Here is a 19758-nt window from a genome sequence, read left to right on the forward strand (position 1 = left end):
GTAATTGACTTGTCCGAAAAATATGTCTTTGAGGAGGACAACCTCCCCCCATTCGTATCAAGATAAGGGTTGTTAGTTATATCCGTGGGGCAAATAGGGTTTTGACGGAAAATTTTTTTGTAGCTTTTTCAAAAAAGCCTCTTTCAATTGGAAATTGAGAGACTAGTGCCTTTTTTATTAGTCGATCTTGATCAGAGGACAAATTTTGATATAGCGATTTTGTTCAATCCACCAGAAAGGTCTGAAAATTATGTCTTTGAGGATAACATATCCCCCAGCCCTAAGGGTTAAGATATCCCCCCCATATAGCCCTCAGGGCAAGGGTTGTAAGTTATGCCCTGGGGACATATAGGGTTTTTATAAAAATTGTGGTCATATAAATTTCGGAGGAGGGCTCATTGAATTGGTAATCAGACGCTCTAGTGCTCTTTTTAAGAGTCAAAGTGATTAGGGTTCTAAGTAGTTTCCAAGTAGTGAGTAGGTGAGTTGGGTTCTAAACCCTATGCTTTGTAAAAGCTAGAATATAATTTGTACTACTGAAAAAATTCTTTTAAATGCTTTCACTTTTACAACTTTAAGGAATAGATATCAGCATATGTACATTAAACTGACAATGCACATTTTTTCAGTAAATTCATTTGAATTCTTTCAGTAAAGTACAAACTATATTGTAGCTTTTAAAAATCAGAGGTTTTAGAACCCTACTTATATTAGTTTTTGCTCGTTTTGAGCTTGACATATTTTAATTTCTATTTGTTTTGGGTTTCATTTATTTATTGATACTGATTTGTGGTAGTTGTATGCTTGGTAGATTACTTCATTCTATTTTTGTTTTTCATTTTAGGTTTAATGGAGTTCTTTACTGTTTTTGAAAAACTTATTTTGTGCAAAAAGTTTTTTTGATTAATTTAAAAAAAAAGTGGTTTGGGAAAAGGACTGCATTTTGTATAATTGATCTTTTTCTATTTATTTAATCTATTTCTTTTACCAATTTTAACAGATGTTTTCCGCGGATGTTGTGATGGTTCCTTTATTCTAAACGGCTATTCAACTTTAAAAAGTATCTAGATATACGCATCATCGGGCATGTACAGACACATCTGTGGCTGGAAGATGGGAAAGTTGGCCAAAACAGTAAAAGAAAATTCACAAGATTTTTTTCGAGAAAGGGGGGGGGGGATAAAAGTACCTCTGGGTATTTTACACATTTTATGTTCTAAACGTAACCTATGTCATTATCAGGCATGTACGTTGGGGGCCTTTGGGCCTGAGTCCTTTTCGAAGTACCATGACGCAAGATTTTTATGGTGTTTCTAGTAATTTTCATATACTTGACCTATTTTTATGACCCCTTTCCTCTCCCAGAAAGAATCCTCGTGAACCTCCTTTTGTATGTCTTTCCTATTGCTTCGATATCGCCTATTATTAAAGTTTGTTCTGAAAATATTGGCTAAGATTAATATGTTTCAAAATTAACTTGATTCTGAACAAACAGGAAATTCTATAGTATGCCATAGGCAGTTAGATTCAAACTTAACTGCACATATGTTGTAAAAATATCATAGTAGATGTTAAAGCTTAGGGTCATTTCGACCCAGAGTGAATCAGCAACGTTGATATATTCGTGCTTTAAAATCAAAGAACGAATATATATATATATATATATATATATATATATATATATATATATATATATATATATATATATATATATATATATATATATATATATATATATATATATATATATATATATATATATATATATATATATATATATATATATATATATAAACGAACCGGAATTTCTGTAAACGAATCAATAAAACCTAATTCTCACCTTACTCTAGTTAAGTCCCGTTGTAATTTATAGTTTTCTGATACAAAGTCGTGTTATTTCAGTGATGTCTTAGTAGTTACTTCTTTGCAGCTACCTTCCTTATCTTTATTAACATGAATAGGTTTGTCTATATATTATATTATCAATCAAACTAGAAATCAACCGTGGATGGGAATCTTTTAAAATAAAAGAAAGGGCCATAAGAAAAGATCTTTGTGCAGACAAAAAAAAAATGTTTGTCTATAATGACTATTTTGGTAACTACTGAAGACATAACTACCAAAGCTTTTTGCCATTGAAATGTATTTTTTTAGTTGCATTTATGCTTTGCTGGGTCCTTACTAATGTTCCTCTGCAGGTATGGTCGATGACTACTTTTTTTGCTGGAAGATCATTTGAATAGTGCGATAGAGTTTATTCAATTATATTATTTATTTCCCTTCTTTAAGGAAATTCTTGGTCAGCTAATTGTCGTAAGGCTTCCTGATCCGGTGATTGTCGCCAAAGATCCTATATCAGAAAAAGCGGTTGCTGACATAGAACTTCTTCTTCTTCTAATACTTGGGTGTGCTGTTCAAGGACCCCGAAAAGAATCTGTGATATCGGATATAACTAAGCTACCTGTGGACACGCAGCACTCTATTGTGGAATGTATTCAACATGTAAGTTATTCCCTTCACTATTCTTCTGGTGTCTTGGCCATAAATTTCCATGCAAAATAAAATAGTTCGTGGTAACGAACTGTAAGTAACAAGCGACCCGGATCAATAGTAACCAAAACTCTAAAAAACGGAATTTTGAAACCAATAGATACATCAGAAGAATCGGATTTTTATACTGATTTCTAAAATACAAGTTTTCATTAAGTTTAGTCTTGCCGATCAAGAGTTCGAGCCTGAGACAATTTGCCTTATTTTCGAAAAAAGGGGGAAACACGCCTAAAAGCCATAGAATCTTAATGAAAATAACACCGTCAGATTCAGCGTATCAGAGAACCCTACCTTAGAGGTTTCAAACTCCTATCTAAAAAAATGTGGAATTTTATATTTTTTTTGCCAGAAGCGTGTTTATTTTGTTATTTATTTTTTTTCCCCAGGGGTGATCGTATCGACCAGTGGTCCTAGAATATCACGAGAGCGCTCATTCGAATGAAAAATTAGAAATTCTAGGGAATTTTTTAAGTGACCGAAAATTGGAGAGCAACTAGGTCCCCTCCCACGCTCATTTTTTTCTCAATGTCACCCGATCAAAATTTTGAGATAGCCATTTTGTTCAGCAGTGTCGAAAAATCTAATAACTATGTCTTTGAGGATGACTTAATCCCCCACTGCCCACGGGGAAAGGGCTGCAATTTATGAACTTTGCCCATTGTTTACATATAATAGCCTATTGGTTATTCGGAAGTATACAGACGCTTTCGGGGGGATTTTTTCTGGTGAGGGGGGTAAGAGGTTACGTGGGAGGATCTTTCCATGGAGCGAGTTTTCGCGGGGAAAGGAAATTTTCTATGAAGGGGTGCTGGATTTCCCAGCATTATTTAAAAAACGATCAGAAATTAAATTTAAAAAAATCACTTGTTAGCTGAAAGTAAGGAGCAACACTAAAACTTAAAACGAACATAAATTATTTCGTATATGAACGGGATCGCCCTCGCTCTTTACGCTGAAGTTTTTTTTTAGTACTCTCAAAAGAGCTATACATTCTAAGCAGGCACGTACGCAGGAATTTGTTTCGGGGGGGGGGGCAGTTTGTTTCGGGGGGGGGGGGCCAAATCCTTCAAACCCATTACTCTGTGAGAAAAATCAGAAAATTATGGGAAAATGAAAAAAATCGTGAGGTTTCGGGGGGCCGGGCCCCGGAGGCCCCCCCCCTGCGTACGTCCCTGATTCTAAGTAAATGGCCTTTGTGATTCAGGGGTCATTCTTAAAGAGTTTGAACATTCAAGCTTTAGCGTAAAGAGCGAGGTGTTGACTACGCGGCAAACTCCCTCATGTACAAAATAATTTTTGTTCGTTTCAAGTTTTATTGTTGCTCCTTACTTTCAGTTGAAAAAAAAATGTTTTTTTTTCTATTTGATAAAAATAAGAGTGAGAGCCATGTTTATTTTTGTAATGTATTCTATATGATTATTATTGTTTCAACATATATTTTAATACATGTTTCCCATTCTTGATGATGACTTGTTAGTATAGTTAAAATTATATTAGTAATGGTGTGAGATAACAAGTGATATGTTCACTGAGATGATTTGTCTCTCGTTTCTTTACTTAATATGCCATGACCTTCAAATGCCCCCAAAGATAAAAATCAAGAGGATATATCTGACAATCAGTGAATCGGCATCTTGCCGTTGTCATAACTTTATTAATCTCGAGCGGGGCTATTCGACAGCCCTCCTGAGATTGGTCTGAGGAATGTTTCTAAATTTCGACCCTCTCGGCTCCCTACGGCTCATGCCTTTGTACACCTTTGGCATTCAGGGTATTAGGACTTTTGAAGTCTTGTTGGATCGTTGGAGGTAAATTCAGGAAAAGGAAATAATATTGAAATTGGTGCTAAAACAGTGAAAGATGACTTAAAACAGAAAGATGAAAATACTTATTCTGTTCACAGGGGCATCACTCCAGCATTTTTATTGGGGGGAGGGCAAAAGAGGTCCATGTCCGAACAGTCAAGGGGCACGAGCTATATAGTAATTTCTGGTACTTGGGCACTATATGGGCCTTTACAAGGAAACCAGTCACGAAAAACCCGTTTTTGGCGGGTTGATTCAAGAGACCGCTATAGAGTAATGCAATGCATAGCCTGGTTTTTAATGCGTTACGATATTTAAATTGTTGTTTTTTGGGGCTTAGGGGGGGGGGAGAGGTACCTAGGCTAGGTTACGTATTTAATATATTCTATGCTTTACCCCCACCCCCCTAATGTGCAAATATATAGCCCAAAATTGTTTATAAACTATTATATATTCAACCTATTTTATTTTATTTCATTAGCATTAATCAAACTTGACTTTTTAGAAAAGTCCATATAATGCACAAGTACCTAATTTTTTCTCCAAATTATTGGGGGGGAAACTGCACCCCTCCCCTTTCTCCTTCAAAACGACACCCCTGTCTGTTCACTTGGCAGAAAGATGGTTTTACGTAAAATTCATATTATACATGCTATCTTAAAAAAACTAAGTCGTGCAGGAAATAATGGCAATTGTACTCCAGTATCTCACGACTAAAGATTTCAAAAAAAAAAAATCTGATCATAATGAAATAGAGAAGTGTGCTAAGTATTGTTATTTACAAATATTGCTTTGACGCACTCTTATAATATTGATAATAGAAAGAGACTGTAAGAAATGCTGTAATTATTTCTTCCAAGCTGTGTAATTTCATGACTGTAATACTACATTTCTACCACCTGACACTATTTTGATATCAAATTTAAATTGTTCTTTGTTCCGTTTTAAAACCGGCTGAATATCTGCGCAGATAACCTGACCCAAATAGTTTTAGCTTTTTGTTGTCTCCAATGTAACATCATCTCAAACTGACTTATTACCACATAGCTTAAATTTCACGTTTTTGTTCTATTAAACTGACTTTGGTCTTTGTCACACAAATCATTCGAGGGCAATTTAGCAAGTACTCAGGAAATCAAACTTTGGTAAAATTTTATTTTGGCTATCTTGGAAAGGAGTTAGGCTAGGAAAATGATACTTTCAGGGATGGGTCTACAGGCTAAAGTATTTCCTGGGAAGGTATTTTGAACTGCCTACCTCCACTCCTTCTCCCTCTAGAGAGTCCTGAAAATTGCCTACATTACAGGTCCTATACCTATCGAAATTTAGACAAAACAGTATTTTACCTTAGTTTTCACTTATCAGTTTTTTTTCTCTGACTTTATTTCTGAAAATGCAATTCCTGTTATTTGAGTAGAATTTTAAGCCATGTCAATGTTTTTTTTTTCAAAATTTAGGAAATGTATTTGCATATCTTTAAAATCCTATAAATTGGGATTGAGCAAGGTTGTGAAGCTGAAAACAATTTTGTTGCTTCATTCAAGCGGAAGATCTATTTTGTAAGGTTTCACTTTTATAGCACACAGATTCTTAAAGGTCATAAAAGCTCAGGACCCTCTAGAGAGAGAAGGACTGGAAGTAGGTACTTCAAAATACCTTCCCAGGACATACTTTAGCCTTTAGACCCATCCCTGAAAGTTTCATTTTCCTAACTTAACCCCTTTCCAAGATAGCCAAAAGTAGCTACAGTAGAATTCTACCCAATTTTTAAAGGTCTTTTAAATAATCTTTTAATTGTATAGTTTAGTGTCTGTTGTTGGTCGCAGGGGCCTCTGAACGTCCTTTTATTAATAGCTTCAGTGCTACCCAGCTTCAGATGGTCTTCTTTTGTCGCTATAGTCCTGCCTCCGCACGTCTGGTGAGCATAACGTGGCTTAGTGCATAATCCCTGAAACCCCTGGTAATATCCATATCCCTCTCTGGCTAAAGCTTTCGAACTCTTTAATTGATGTGTTGTGCCAATTTGTGCAATGTATGTTTATTGAAACAAGAGGGCTGTTGAGAAAGAAAAATGAATGAAGACGGAACCACTAGTTTTTATTTTTAGTTTATTCACTACCAACACAAATTATCCTCTTCCTATTTTATCGCGCCCTTTGGTTAATTTTTCAACCAGCCAAAACTATTTCCTTCTTATTTCATCGTGCACCTTGTACATCACTCGTGGAATTTTGCAAATCCAGTAGTATGTTCGGAAAATCAAATGCAAATTTGCAGCTCAGTACTACCCAAGATCGTTGGTTCTATTCAAAACGTGAGTCCCAGGAATACAAGCCTATTCGTGTGGATATATTTGTAAACCTATTCATGTGGATAAACTATTTCCAAAATTAGAACGTCAATGGTAGTGAGTTAAGGGAATCGCAAGTTAAAAAAGTAGTAGTAGTAAATTAACGGAAAGGTTCTGAAATATTTGCTAACTGCGTTTCCTTTAGAACAGTCTATTAGCCTCAAAATTGTTATCAGAAAACTCAAAAACTGAAAATGTTTACTTTGGTCCTAATAGGAGATTCGGTGCTCGTTAATTATACGAAACACACCCAAGAAGTGAAGATCGTAATAAAATACACCAAAATATGATGAAAATAAAATACTTCAGAAACAAAATAATGGGAACTAGGCTACGACAAAGAATTATGGAAAGCAGGCCGTGCAGAACGCATTACATAAAATACTTAACCCAACCCCTAAACACCTCTATTTATTGAATATTTTATCAAAATATACCTGCATCGTAGTTTTTTTTTTTCACTCAAAATAAACAAATCATAACCGATTGCAGAGAGGAAAACCGGTTTTGTCAGATCTTACAGAGCGAAATTCTTCGGTATGTTCCGTATAATTAAAAAGTACCGGATATTCTTTATAATTCTGACTGATGTAGATTTGTGCGGTGGATTGGGACCTTTGAACCGTAGGGCCAAGGGTTGGGCCCTCCAATTATACAGACTAAAATGCTTGCATTTCTCTTATTTCAACAAGGTGTTACATGTCCACCTTTCAAAAATATTTGTTGGATTCAAACGCGTCCCACGCGGTCGAATTAGAATTCGACCGCACAAATATGGTCGAGCTCAAACATATCCCCTAACAGGAGACAATTGGTTGTCAGCATATGGAATGAGATGTCTTTATTCTATTTCATGTGAATCACAGGGTTGGAAATCATCCCCAGCGTTTTTGAGTCAACTTTCCTTTTTTTATAAGAAACGCCAGTCTTTCATTTAACTCTGGCATGACACTGAACGCTGGGATATGATTTAGAACTTTTAGGTTGCTGAGATGCGTCTGAAGCTTGGGGTTAAATGTTTCGTCTGGGTTCATGGTAAGATTACCATCCCTCTTTTGTAATCTCCCTAGTTGTACCCCTCGGTTTTTTTTTAGAGACTGAAGTAAATTGAGCCCTTCATATGGCTACTTTCCAAAAAAGCTTTAAGCTTTCGTTTTGCTTTTCGTATTATCTTTTTCAGAAGTTTAGGGCTTAGCATTCTTAGCAGTCTCAGCTTTTGTTTCCTTGTCAGGCTTGACTTCGTAGACCACCAGTTATTTGATGGTACTTTTATTCGTCCTGTACTTGATTGCAATTCAACCAAATTATCTATCTTATATCTTGTATTAGTCGTCTTCGACGTTGTAACATTTTAGCACTAAATCTTACAATTCGATGGTTAGGAAAAGACAGAAAGGTGCTCAAAATTTAACGATGAGAATACACCATTGTAAATCTAAAGCCTTCCTTCTATTTCGAGTTACAAAATAATCATGGAGCTTCGATAGTACCATGTAAGTTTTTTCCCAAATAGGTACACTTTTTGGGGTGTACCAAATAGTTACACCCCACAAATTTGATGAGCTTTTGCACCGCAAGCGATATTTATGGAGTTGTTCTCGTTCCTTCAATAATCTACAAGTCAATTACCTTTCTTGGTGGTATTTTAACACAATGGGAGTTATTACACCAAGCAAAATACCACACTGCATACCCAATCAGATTGATTGGGTATGAACCAAAAATTTGAGATCCAAATTCTTTTTTTTTGATGAGTGCATATGCTGGGGCCGGTGCTCGTCTGGTTAAACTAATGAAACACTGTATCCTTGACTTTCCCCATGATTTCATTGACCTGTATCCATGGTTCCCACAATATCTGTAAGTGTTTGTATATCTATCAGCATTTATCACGATTATCGGATGCTGGTTGGCAGTGATGCAAATTAATCTGCTAGCACTTAAGCGTCCCAACTGGTGAGTTGGCTTCAAAATAGTTTTTGGACTTTATTTGAAGATGCTGAGGGTCTCTTCTTTTCAGGAGTCTACAATTTTTCTTTAGCCGAGTCGGGAAATTAACTTGAAAAGGAGTTTGAAAAGCACTTGCTCCTTGGGTTCAATAGGAAATGCGAGGTTCTGATTTTCCATTTATTCAAGCATTGTCCGCACAAATTGAAATTGGGTACATCTTTCACCATTCTTGTTACTGGACTTCGTTACATTGATTTTCTTTTTGGTAAAAATATTGTTGCAGACCACTAACAAGGCCAACAGCCAGTATTGTGGCGCATGTTCAGTATTAAATAATTTCTAAGACCGTACTGGCTCTGTTCTCCTCCCTTTCTCTCTGGTTCGGCTTCCGCTTGTCTTGTAGGCTTCCCCAAAGCTTCAATTGAGTTTCAGTAACTTTGGGCTTTGCTCCTGTCCATGGGTCTTTCCTTTGGGGTGAGTGAGGACGCTTCAGCCTCTCTTTAGTCTCTTACAATGCACTCTCTTTACCATCCATCATTGTTGGCACCGGGCAAAAGTATAAATTGTCCCATAATTTCTTTTTTTTTTTTTTTATTAATTTGCTTTTTCTTTGTTTTTTTTTTTTTAAACTCCCTCTAGAAAAATAATGTTGGACCGCCAAAATAGATTTTTACGAACTTTCCACATCTGAGTGTCTTTATTTATTTATTTATTTTTAGGTAACTGATAACCCCCGTTCAATATGGTGCAGTGAATGGTCAAGCCCGAGTAAGATTGAACCTGAACAGAAAGATGCCTTGTATGTTATACTAGTTGACCACGTAAAACGATTAGTTAAAGAAAGAGATGATTATGCCTCGGTAAGTTGCTGACACCCTGCATCTTTCATTATCAATTTTTGATTCGGTACTTGTCGGTTATTCCAAATACACCCAAAAAGTGAAGTTAGGTTAATGCTAATGAAACCTAACAAAACATGATGATAAAATAATACTTTAGAAACAAAATTATGGAAACCTAACACAACCTAACGTAACCTACCCCCCCGTAATGTGCAAATATATAGCCCAAATTATACAAGTCCAATGCATTCTGTCCAAGTCCAATGCATATGTAACCTAAAGTAATTCTTGAATGTGATTCGGGTAACCGACAAGTACCCTTTGTTTCTAAAGCTCATGCTTGTTAACGGTATGAACTATTACCTTCAGGAGTACCATCGATTTGTTCTAAAAATCTCCAAAGACACCTAACGAAGGGTAAAATCGCTTTATGGTCTTTCAATGAATCTTTGCTTCCTACAGCATAAATATAAATTTGCTAAATAAAATACTTACCAAACAGCAATAGTCTAAATTTGGTCTCCGTATTTATTTGTCTATTTTGGAATTCTTTGAGCCTTTGCGGCCTCCTACCCTAGAATTAGAATAATTTAGAATAGTTATTTTCACATGAATAATGCTTAAGTTGCATCCATTTTAAAGCTTATTATTTGTTGTTGCTTAAGGACTTATGTTCTTGAATTCGCGCTGGCAGGAACACCTTTATGAGGAGGATCCTCTGTAAGAACAAAATATCCATAGGTCAACCTTTTGTAAAATGTTGAGAACATGGTACTTCTGGTCAAGGTAATACTTTGTATTTTTAAAGTCAATACTTTAAAAATACAACTTAAAAAAAAAACAAGAGAAACTTTAAAAATACACTTTAAATCAATGAGAATCGCAGATGTAGCCTACCTTTAATGAAGAAAAAATAGACGTTTCAATTTTGGTTCAGCTACCTTCAATCAAAGGATTTTGTTCAGCTGCTATTTAAAACTGCTTGCATTCATAAAAAGGGTTTTCCATCCCTCTTTCAAGAACACAGTTGGGTATTCTAATTATAGATGCAAAGCCAGGTGACTATGGTGTGAGTACCTTATCAAACATAGGAAGATTTAGTCATGTGTACAAATTTCCATTAGAGCATATTTGCAATACCCTGCGTTATATTCAACTGCAGTGATTTCATGAACTTGAAAGCCAAGAGCTCTTGGTTTGACTTTTGTCTAAGTCTGACTTTTTCTTGGGCTTTAGTTTTGATATTATTCTCATAAAGTTTTTCATATCATTAAAATGTTGATTTCAATATTTTTGGTTGACACACCAATTAGCAAAGAAAATACTCCACCAAAAGATAGTCTAGATGTTGGCATTAATGCATCTTGTGTTTTCTGTAAAATGCAAACTTTTAATGAGTTATTTCCACGGGTTACGAGTGTAAATCTTCTGTTTCTTATTACCTAGGGGGTAACCCCTTTAGTATCTTTATTAGTCTGATCGCTGATGATAATTGGATTTCCTCTTGCCCACAGGTGCCAATATTTTTTGGGATTAGCGTTTACGTATTATGGACAAACGAAGTAGTTTTTCATTCCTTTATTTTCAGTCGTTTTGGAAATATAACTGCACCTACACACAGGGGAATCCCCATGCCCATCCCACCCAGTAGGATTTGAAGATCATTGAAAGTATAAACATGACTCACTGAAAGTATTTATTTTCATTCCACAGTAAAATTCTAGCAGGATTGATTACTGCAAAAGAGATTTTCAAAATTGTCTAATGATGAAAATTTCACTAGGTTTAATGCATGAGGAAGGCTGAAATATAGCTAAAGAATGACTTTTCGGAGAGGGAAACTGGGTTACCTTTCATCTAGTAATGTGCCAAACAGGGGCGAATCCAGGAATTTTGAGGGGGGGGGCAAAATAGGATGATCCGATAAACTTGCGTTAGGAGCAAGTTTAATTAACGCAAACTTGAGTTAATTAAGTTAATTACTTTACTTTGGACTACGCTCGGGGGGGGCGCTCCCCCCCCCCCCTCCTGGATGTGCCACTGGTGCCAAAACTCATCTTCAACCGATGCTGAACCCTAATTTCAAGAGGTTTGCAACTTCATTATTCTTCACGTTAAGATTCGAATATCAAAAGCAGTGTTTTGTAATTTGCAAGATGGTAGAACAGGAGAACGCAGCGTTGTTCGGAAATTTCTTTGTTTGATGCGAAAGGGCGTCTGGTCCATATCAGACCTTGGAATCAGTCATTAAATCTTAGACACGATTCTATGGCCTCTTTTCCTTCGCCTGGTTAGGTTTGAAATAATGTATTAGTTTGTCCAGCCTAGCCAATTTGTCTTCTGTCATTTGCTTTGAATCGAGATTCATGACGTGCCTGGAGGGCTTTTTTAGAGAAGGTCAAAGGAAAAAAATCGTTTCAGCTTGTCAGTGCTGCTGTTGTTTCGCTTATTAGTACGAATTCTTTCTTTATTTCCCAAGCCATTTGTCCGAATCGCGGGTCTTGGTAAAAAAAATAATATATTCAAAAAAAATCTGCAAAAATCAGCAGATTTAAAAAAAATGTATTAAAAAAATCTGGCTTGGTACTGATATACGTTTTTAAAAAGGAAATAAAAAGAAGTACGAAATAATTGTTACGCACACATCACAAAATTTTATCTCCAAACCCTTACTCAATATCATTGAAAGCTGTGGCTTTTCTTAATGTTTAGAGGAAGTCGCATCAAAACCCAAAATGACAGTGCCCAACCTAAAGTTTGTTCAAGCATGAAGCTTTACCCCGTGGGCCAGATCAAAGAAGGTGGCGGCCACAAGCAGCTCAGGGGCCTTGAGCTAAGTTCGGTGGGTTTAACATGCGTCGACGGCTGCGATTTTATAATTACTTATTCAAAATTCTTACTTTATAAGAGGGATTTATTTTTTTTCTTCTTCGATGCTTGATAAATGTCTTGAAAGAAATTTGGTTAGTAGCCATAGTCTTCCGTTAATCTGGTGAAATGTGCTCCAAATATTCTTCTTTTCAAATCCTGGTGTAAAACATGTTTTTAAGTATCGAACTCAGAAAAATTGTTTTTTCCAAAGCCTTTTTTATTATTTTATTTGTGTTATTTGGACTGCGAAATCCAGTATATCATGTTGCCACCCCCACGGATTTGTTGCCAGTTCTAATGATTTTTGCAGGAGTTTAGTTTCACTTTCTTATTGGGCTGTTTATCATGTTTTTCCTTTTTATAGTTCGTAGGCACTAATTCGCGGATTGACTGAACAAAAAAATTAAATAAAATGAATGTTAATACAACAAACCCTAGAAAAATTGCACAATTTTTTTTTTTTTTTTGTGGGAATCAGGGTATGGGAGGATTGCATTTCTGCGTGGGGATTTTCCCGCAGGGGGGGGGATACGCCGGGTAAACGTTGTGTGTTTAAAATTTGCCCGGTGAAGCTCTGTCCCCTGGAACTTGTTGATAAATGTAGAAGAATAAAATAAAAATTAACTCTTTATAATATCATTAAATGATGGTGCAACAGTATTTTACTCATATATTGTATAGCTTAGTTTGGTTTTAAGACGATAAATGTCTAGTTAGATCACTTATTGATTAAAAAAAACCTAATGTTTTTAATTTTTTCCGCCATAAATTCAACCTTCTCACTAAAGGAGTTAGGTTGATCCTGGTTTAAGCCGTTAACTTGTGTGTTGATTTGCCGAGAATTACTAATCTTCGATTAGTTTGCATGTTTATTGTCTATTATTAATTCTTTAAATTAATGACAATTAATGACAACCATTGTCTATTATTAACTAAAATTTAAAAGTAAGAAATCTGGTTAATTTAATTTTCTGTAAATGAACAAAAAAGAGAGATCTTTTAATTACCGCGTTGAAACTGGTCTTCAAATATTTTTTTTCTGTTGAAACAATAGACATCACCAGTATTGACATTTCCTCCCTTGAGCTTTTTGTGTGTATTCGTTACTATGTCAACAAGTCTCATGTGTAATCAACCGCAATTTATTTGTTCAAGCCGTTTTTTGATAAAAGCGGTAAAGCGGTTGATGCAAGTATCCTTCTAGGAGCTTCCAACTCCCTCCAGCCTGGCCTACCCTTCAAGTGCCACGCTGTGGCGTGTCTTGTCACACTCAGGCAAGTTTCGCTTCTGCGTGTCTAAATTCCACCTGTCGCGCTTTGTTCCTCCACGCCATGGTACGTTCTACCACACCGTGCAACTTTATGGGCCACCTGATGGTTACCATTTTTGAAAGTGAGTTGCCCTCGTTAGCTATCTCCAAACTTAGAAAAGAAAAAACAATGAAAAGTGCTTCTCTTGGGTTCCACAGGGGGCAGGCTTTCTCCCCAACAAAAGACCAAAACATAGTTCTCAAAATCTTGTAACTTTCTCTAAAAATGTGACACGCTTTCTTGAACCTTGCCGTAGGAATAATTGCTGGCTTCACCCATTTTTCTTCAAAAACAAATTCTACGAGATTTGATGACCAGTACAGAAGTACCTTTTTAATGTTCAAATAACCAATATTGAGCCTTCCATAATGAAGCTTCTGACCCCAACGATAGCGAAAAGATTTTTCAATTCTAAATATCTGCATTTTTTAAAGTGGGGGTTAATCAGTGATTTTTTTTCATAATAATACACATTTCTGGTGGGAATCCCCTAAACCACAGATGTTTTCTTATGTGAAATGTTTTTAAAAGGTAACTCTGTAGTTAATAATACCTATGTCTTTAAAATCAGCAAGAAAAACTAGATTGTTATTCACTAGTTAAACTAATAAAGAACCTGAATAAAAATGGTTGATGAGAATCAATAATTATGAAGTTAGTCCAAGAAAATTCTCTACTAAAGTAACAAAATACAAGTTCATTGATTTTATTTTGTATTTGAAGATTCATCCTGCGTGAAAGATCCATTGACCCTCCCCTAATGATACAAATACAAACAGGCTTCGGCCCTTTTCAACCACCAACCCTTTTTGACAAAGTCCAACTTTTCTTTTCCTTTTTTAATCACAGCGGTTTGCGAATGAAGTGGCTCATTCCTTTAAGCTCAAGTTAAACTCCAGCATGAAGAACAAGAGGATAAAAGGAGATACATCTCCCTCAACCGAACAAATTAACGAACAGGATTTGCAGGGCAAGTTTTCTAAGACGACAGTAAAGAGCAATACTAAACTTTAAAGACGAGCATATATGGCCTAACTATGAATGAGATCCCAACCCCTATGTTTAAGTTTGTGTCAACTCCTTATGTTAAAGTTGAAATTGTGCTTTTAAAATAATTTACTGTTTTAAATAAATGAGCTCTAATAAGCACATCCTGGATCCAAATATAATGATAGAAAAATGAAACTTCAGCTTAGAGACCAAGGCTTGGTACAGGTGTGTGCGTTTACTATATGACTTGACTTGACTTAGGTCTCCTGCCGGGCGCTGCTCGGCGTAGAGACTGGCGTCTGTTTCCTCCACCCGCTTCGGTCAAGTGCGAGTGTTCGTGCTTCGCTCGGTCTGATGTTTGCCATCGCCAGAAACATGGACAGGATGTCGGACCATCGTTTCTTTGGTCGGCTGCGATGCCGCTTACAACCGGCTTCCGTGAGGTCAAAGTCAAAGATCGTCTGTGGGGGTCAGTGCAGAGGCATTCGAAGTAGGCGTCCGAACCATCATAAGGTATGCTCATCTGCCTGGTTAGCAAACCACCTTACCCCTCCGATCCATCTCAGCCTCTTCGTCTGGAATACATCGATGGCCTTTAGTGTTACGGCTGATGCATGCCACGTTTCAGCCCCATAAAGCATTACAGAACCGACAAGGGCGTTGCAAATCCGCAGTTTTGTTGAACGACTGATGTTTGGTTGTCCCCAAAGGTGACGGTTCAGCCTGCCCATGGCAGAAGACGGTCTGGATATCCTTGCTTGCAGCTTGGGGAGAAGCAATCCATCTAAGCAAATTATAGAGCTCAGATAGGTGAACCGTTGGACAACTTCAATGCTATTTGTTCTGTCTAGGGTAGCTGGAGAATTGACAGTAGGAGAAGACGGGTCTATAGCCATAATTTTTGTTTTATTCCAGTTTATTTGCAGTCCCACATTGGTAAGATCCGAAGTGTTTCCAGCAACTGATCCACGGAGTCCGCTAAGATGACCAGCTCATCAGCGAAATCAGCATCTGAGATGACACGATCTCCAAGCTCGAGCCCAAAAGATACGTGAAGTTGCCTTTGTCAAAAAATGTTCTATGATGGCATTGAAGAGTTCTTAGGCCACTGCACAGCCTTGACACAGTCCTGTCGGGATTTGGAAGAACGGGCTGCACCAGCCGTTGACTTGAACACAGCTCTCTGTACCATGGTGTAGAGCTTTGAAGAATCCGCAGTATTTCTCAAGGAGGTCAGTCAGTACTAGAATAAGCCAAAGAGCCTTTTGGTTCACTGAGTTGAACGCAGCACGAAAGTCACGAAGGCAAAAAAAAGCTTTACGTTGGAACTCCGTAGCCTTTTCTAATACCTATAGAATTTTAAAAATCTGTTCGATTGTTTAACCGACTTACATAAAAGCAGATTGATCTGATTGACGAATCCTACGAATAATATTCTGACATCGATCCAGCACGACCATTGAAAAAAAGTCTTTCGGGAACTGACAGCAGAGTTATTCCAAGATAATTCGAGCAGTCGCTTCTAGAGCCGCCTTTCCGCTTCCAAAGGGATAATGATACCCTTAGCCAATCTCCGGGGATTATCTCAGTTTGCCAGATTACGGAGAACAGGGTGTGGAGGAACAGAAGCGTTGTAGGGCCTGCATATTTTAGCAGTTCGGAGGTTAAGCCACAGATATCATCAGCTTTATCATTTTTTAGCCTTTTAACTGCATTTTCGATTTCTGAGGCATTGAAGGGCGCATCTAGAAAAACATCTGCTTCAGATCTTTGACTGCTAGACTGGGTGAGACTATCATTTGGAGGGACAGACGGGCTGGTATATTTTAGGAGCGAGCAGAAGTGGTCCTGCCACAGGAACCTTCATCAGAAATGACTGTCCCATCCCTGGAGAGGACAGGCTCCAAAGTGGGAGTTTAATATTCTGTTGGATCTTGGAGATATTTGAACAGACTACCCATGTCTGTCTTTTTTGCTGCTAGTTCAATCTCATCAGCTCTACTTGCAACGAACTGAGTTCGGTCCAGGTGAATGAGCCTGTTCTGCACTCCATTAATCCTTCGATAAGTGGCCATGTCATCAAAGAGTCTTGCCCTCCGTCTTTGCTCTATGGCCTGCAGCGTTTCATTAGTTAAGCACGATTTCTTTGGAAAAATTCTCTTGCCAAGCACCAGTAATGCTGCTTTGCTCGTCTGCGATTCAAAATACTTTCAGGCGTCTTCGCTGCTGCTAAGTGTGCTAAGGAGCTCGAAGTGATTCGATACCTCTTTACTGTACTTGAGGCGTGTATCCGGCTACTTAAGTTTCCCAGTATCTGCAGCGACTGACCTTGTTTCCGATCGTTGTCGTTCGAGGTGAAGCTGGACTTCAGCATACACAAGCCTGCGATCTGCATTTCCGAGCTCTGTTCAGCTCTGTTGGTCCTGCAGTTTTCAGTGATGACCCCCAGCGTTTAGAAATTATGACGTGATCGATATCTTCATTGTGCAACCGTCATTCCTATACGCCGTGTACTGGTGGATAGTTTTGCGTTGGAAGTACGTATTTGTGATAATAAGGTCATGGGAACAGCATAATTCAAGTAGGCGAAGGTCATTATCATCAAGTGGGTCGGGGGATACAGGACCAATTGTGCCACGTTAAACACCCATATCCTCATGCACTGTGGCGTTGAAGTCACTGAGAAAAACAGTTATATTGTAGGGAGACACTGTCGTGAGACATCTGGTCAGAGCTGAGTAGAAGTCTTCCTTGGTTTTGTTGGCGGAATCGTTGGTTGGGGCATAGCATACGATGGTGGTCATCCTACCATGCTTGTGTCCAAAGTGGGTCTTCATTAGTCTGTCTGATATGGCTTTGCGCAAGAATAATGCCTTTCTTGTGAGGCTATTAAGCACAAGGCTAACGCCGTTCCTTCTCATGCTCCCTCCAGACCAGAGCAACAAATGATTGTTGCCTATTTGTTCTTCTCCGCTTCCGGTAAGAGGGGTATCTGTGAGACCGGTAATCACCATTTTATTCTTATAAAGCTCTTCAGAAAATAGATTTTTGATGCAGGTGCATTCAGAGTCAAAACATTCCAGGTGGCTGTTTGAAACCCCCTTTGGTCCAGAAGATTTAATCTGTCTGTCTTTCTAACGTCGTTAGCAGAATGTCCATTGATGCAAGATGGTCGAGATCTTACAAGGAAATCCGAATCCGCGGCTATTTTGGCACTATTCGTAGCGCTTAGTTTCAGGTGGAGGGTTGCTAGCCCAACAGGCCCTAGGCCTCGAATCTGATTAGACCTAGATTAACCTAGTTACTGAGATTCCTGAGATGGGCTCCACCGGCCGCAAAAGGTTGGAGCCACCCTGATCGGAGTCTTTAGTTAGGGAGGACCCTATATCCAGAGGCACGCGGTCAGCAGACAAAATCTGCATTATTCCGGACGAGCTCCACTTAACTTTACTATATGGAAAATGTACATATCTAATATCTTAAAACCGAACAGAAATGAAAAATGAAATGTTTTTTTTGTAATTATGTTAAAGAGCAAATTTCAAATCTAAACTAATTAAAATTATCCCCAATAATTGATTAGCCGCCATCCCTCTCAACCTTCGCACTTTACGCCGAGTTTTAGCTTTCTATTATGATGCCTCAAGAATGAAAGGGATAATTTACTCGTATCTGTTTTAAAATAATTGAATTGATAGTTCAAATATTTAGAAAGGCTGTTGTATTTCATTAAAATACTTGCAATTACCAACGGGGTATTTTTCTTGTAAAGTGTTTTTAGGAAAGCACAAGTTAAAGTTTAGAATAAAGAGAAGGTGTTTTGGATCGATAGACCCCTTACAATTTGATATAGCTTGTGTTAGTTTTAAGTTTTAACTTGGGTTCTTTTATTTTCATTTGTGAAAAAACTAATTTTTATTTAGTGACATTAAATAAAGTATAGGCTATATTAAGTTGGCGTAGCACAACGTTATAGTATTCTATATACTCGGAAGTGTATATATTACGACAGCACTTTCATGTATTTTAGTGTATAAATTATATTAACAACACTGGATACTGAAGAAAACTTCTCAAAAGCAGAGGTGTAGTTGGGATTCATATCATAGGGACTACATGTTATTTTGAAGCCTTTACCTTGGTATTTAAAAAATAATCTACAATTAATCTTGCTTATTCACTGCAGGGCCGTATGGGGTGGGAAAGGGAGTATGTCAGGAAACAACCTTTGATTGTTTTGTTAAAAACCTTTTGGTTTTGAATTTAGTTTAGGGCTTATAATCTGCTAAAATATTCAGAAAGTTTTAAGCACACTTGAAAGAGTTGAATCAGCAATTCTGTGAGACCTGTGTTTCGAGCAGTGTTGCCACCGCTTTGAAATAAACTGTACTGGTTTTTCAAATAAAATTGTACCACAAGAGATTGATTTGTACCATCTGAAGAGTAGGTTAAACTTTTGCCGCAACAAGAAGAAAATTTTCGATAAACTAAAAATTGAACCGATATCCCAGTTAGAAAGGATATCTGTTGAAGGACATGTAATGGAAAATTTGATTGTACCAAAAAATTTCCAAATGTACCGTATTGTATCAGGACCTCCAAATTGTACCAAAAACGGTACAATTGTACAGCGTTGGCAACACTGGTTTCGAGCTGTGCGTCTTTTGTCTGGCATTATCGATGAAAACCCATTCGTTTCCTTCTGAAGTTTTTAGCCTTTTGAACCACTCTAACGATACATTAAGTCCATATAATTAGAAACAAAGGGAATTCGAAGAGATGGTACTGTGGGCTTTGATTTTGTCACAGTTGAGTATATATATTTTTTTTCGTTGCTTTTTGGTTTGATAATTGTTTTACGAAATATCCTTGTGAATGTAAAAAATTAAAAGACAATCAAGTATTTTGAAGCTAAGATTCTAAAAAAAAAAAAAAAAAATGGATTGATTGAATTTGGCGTTAAAATGGCTCAGTTTTATTTAAATTAAATAATTAGCAGTTTGGATAATTGTAAAATAGATAATCGCCTGTTGATGTTTTGCTTGTGTTTTTTTCTTTTTTTGTTATTGAAGCTTTGAATTGCTCTTTTT

The 19758-nt window shown here is 37.2% G+C and overlaps 1 protein-coding gene across 2 annotated transcripts in view; it reads left to right on the forward strand.

Annotated features, from left to right (window-relative positions):
- Positions 1-19758, forward strand: part of Girdin (protein girdin) — a 245079-nt gene that overhangs the window by 56404 nt on the left and 168917 nt on the right. For both annotated transcript variants that reach the window (XM_089093322.1, XM_089093323.1), the window contains exons 4-5: positions 2290-2502; positions 9375-9515. In XM_089093322.1, coding sequence (XP_088949448.1) covers positions 2290-2502; positions 9375-9515 — 354 coding nt within the window. The remainder of the gene's footprint in view (positions 1-2289; positions 2503-9374; positions 9516-19758) is intronic.

Source organism: Artemia sp. Qi Xiang Cuo, chromosome 8 (assembly GCF_049724085.1).
Source record: "Artemia sp. Qi Xiang Cuo chromosome 8, ASM4972408v1, whole genome shotgun sequence".
Classification (NCBI taxonomy): domain Eukaryota; kingdom Metazoa; phylum Arthropoda; class Branchiopoda; order Anostraca; family Artemiidae; genus Artemia; species Artemia sp. Qi Xiang Cuo.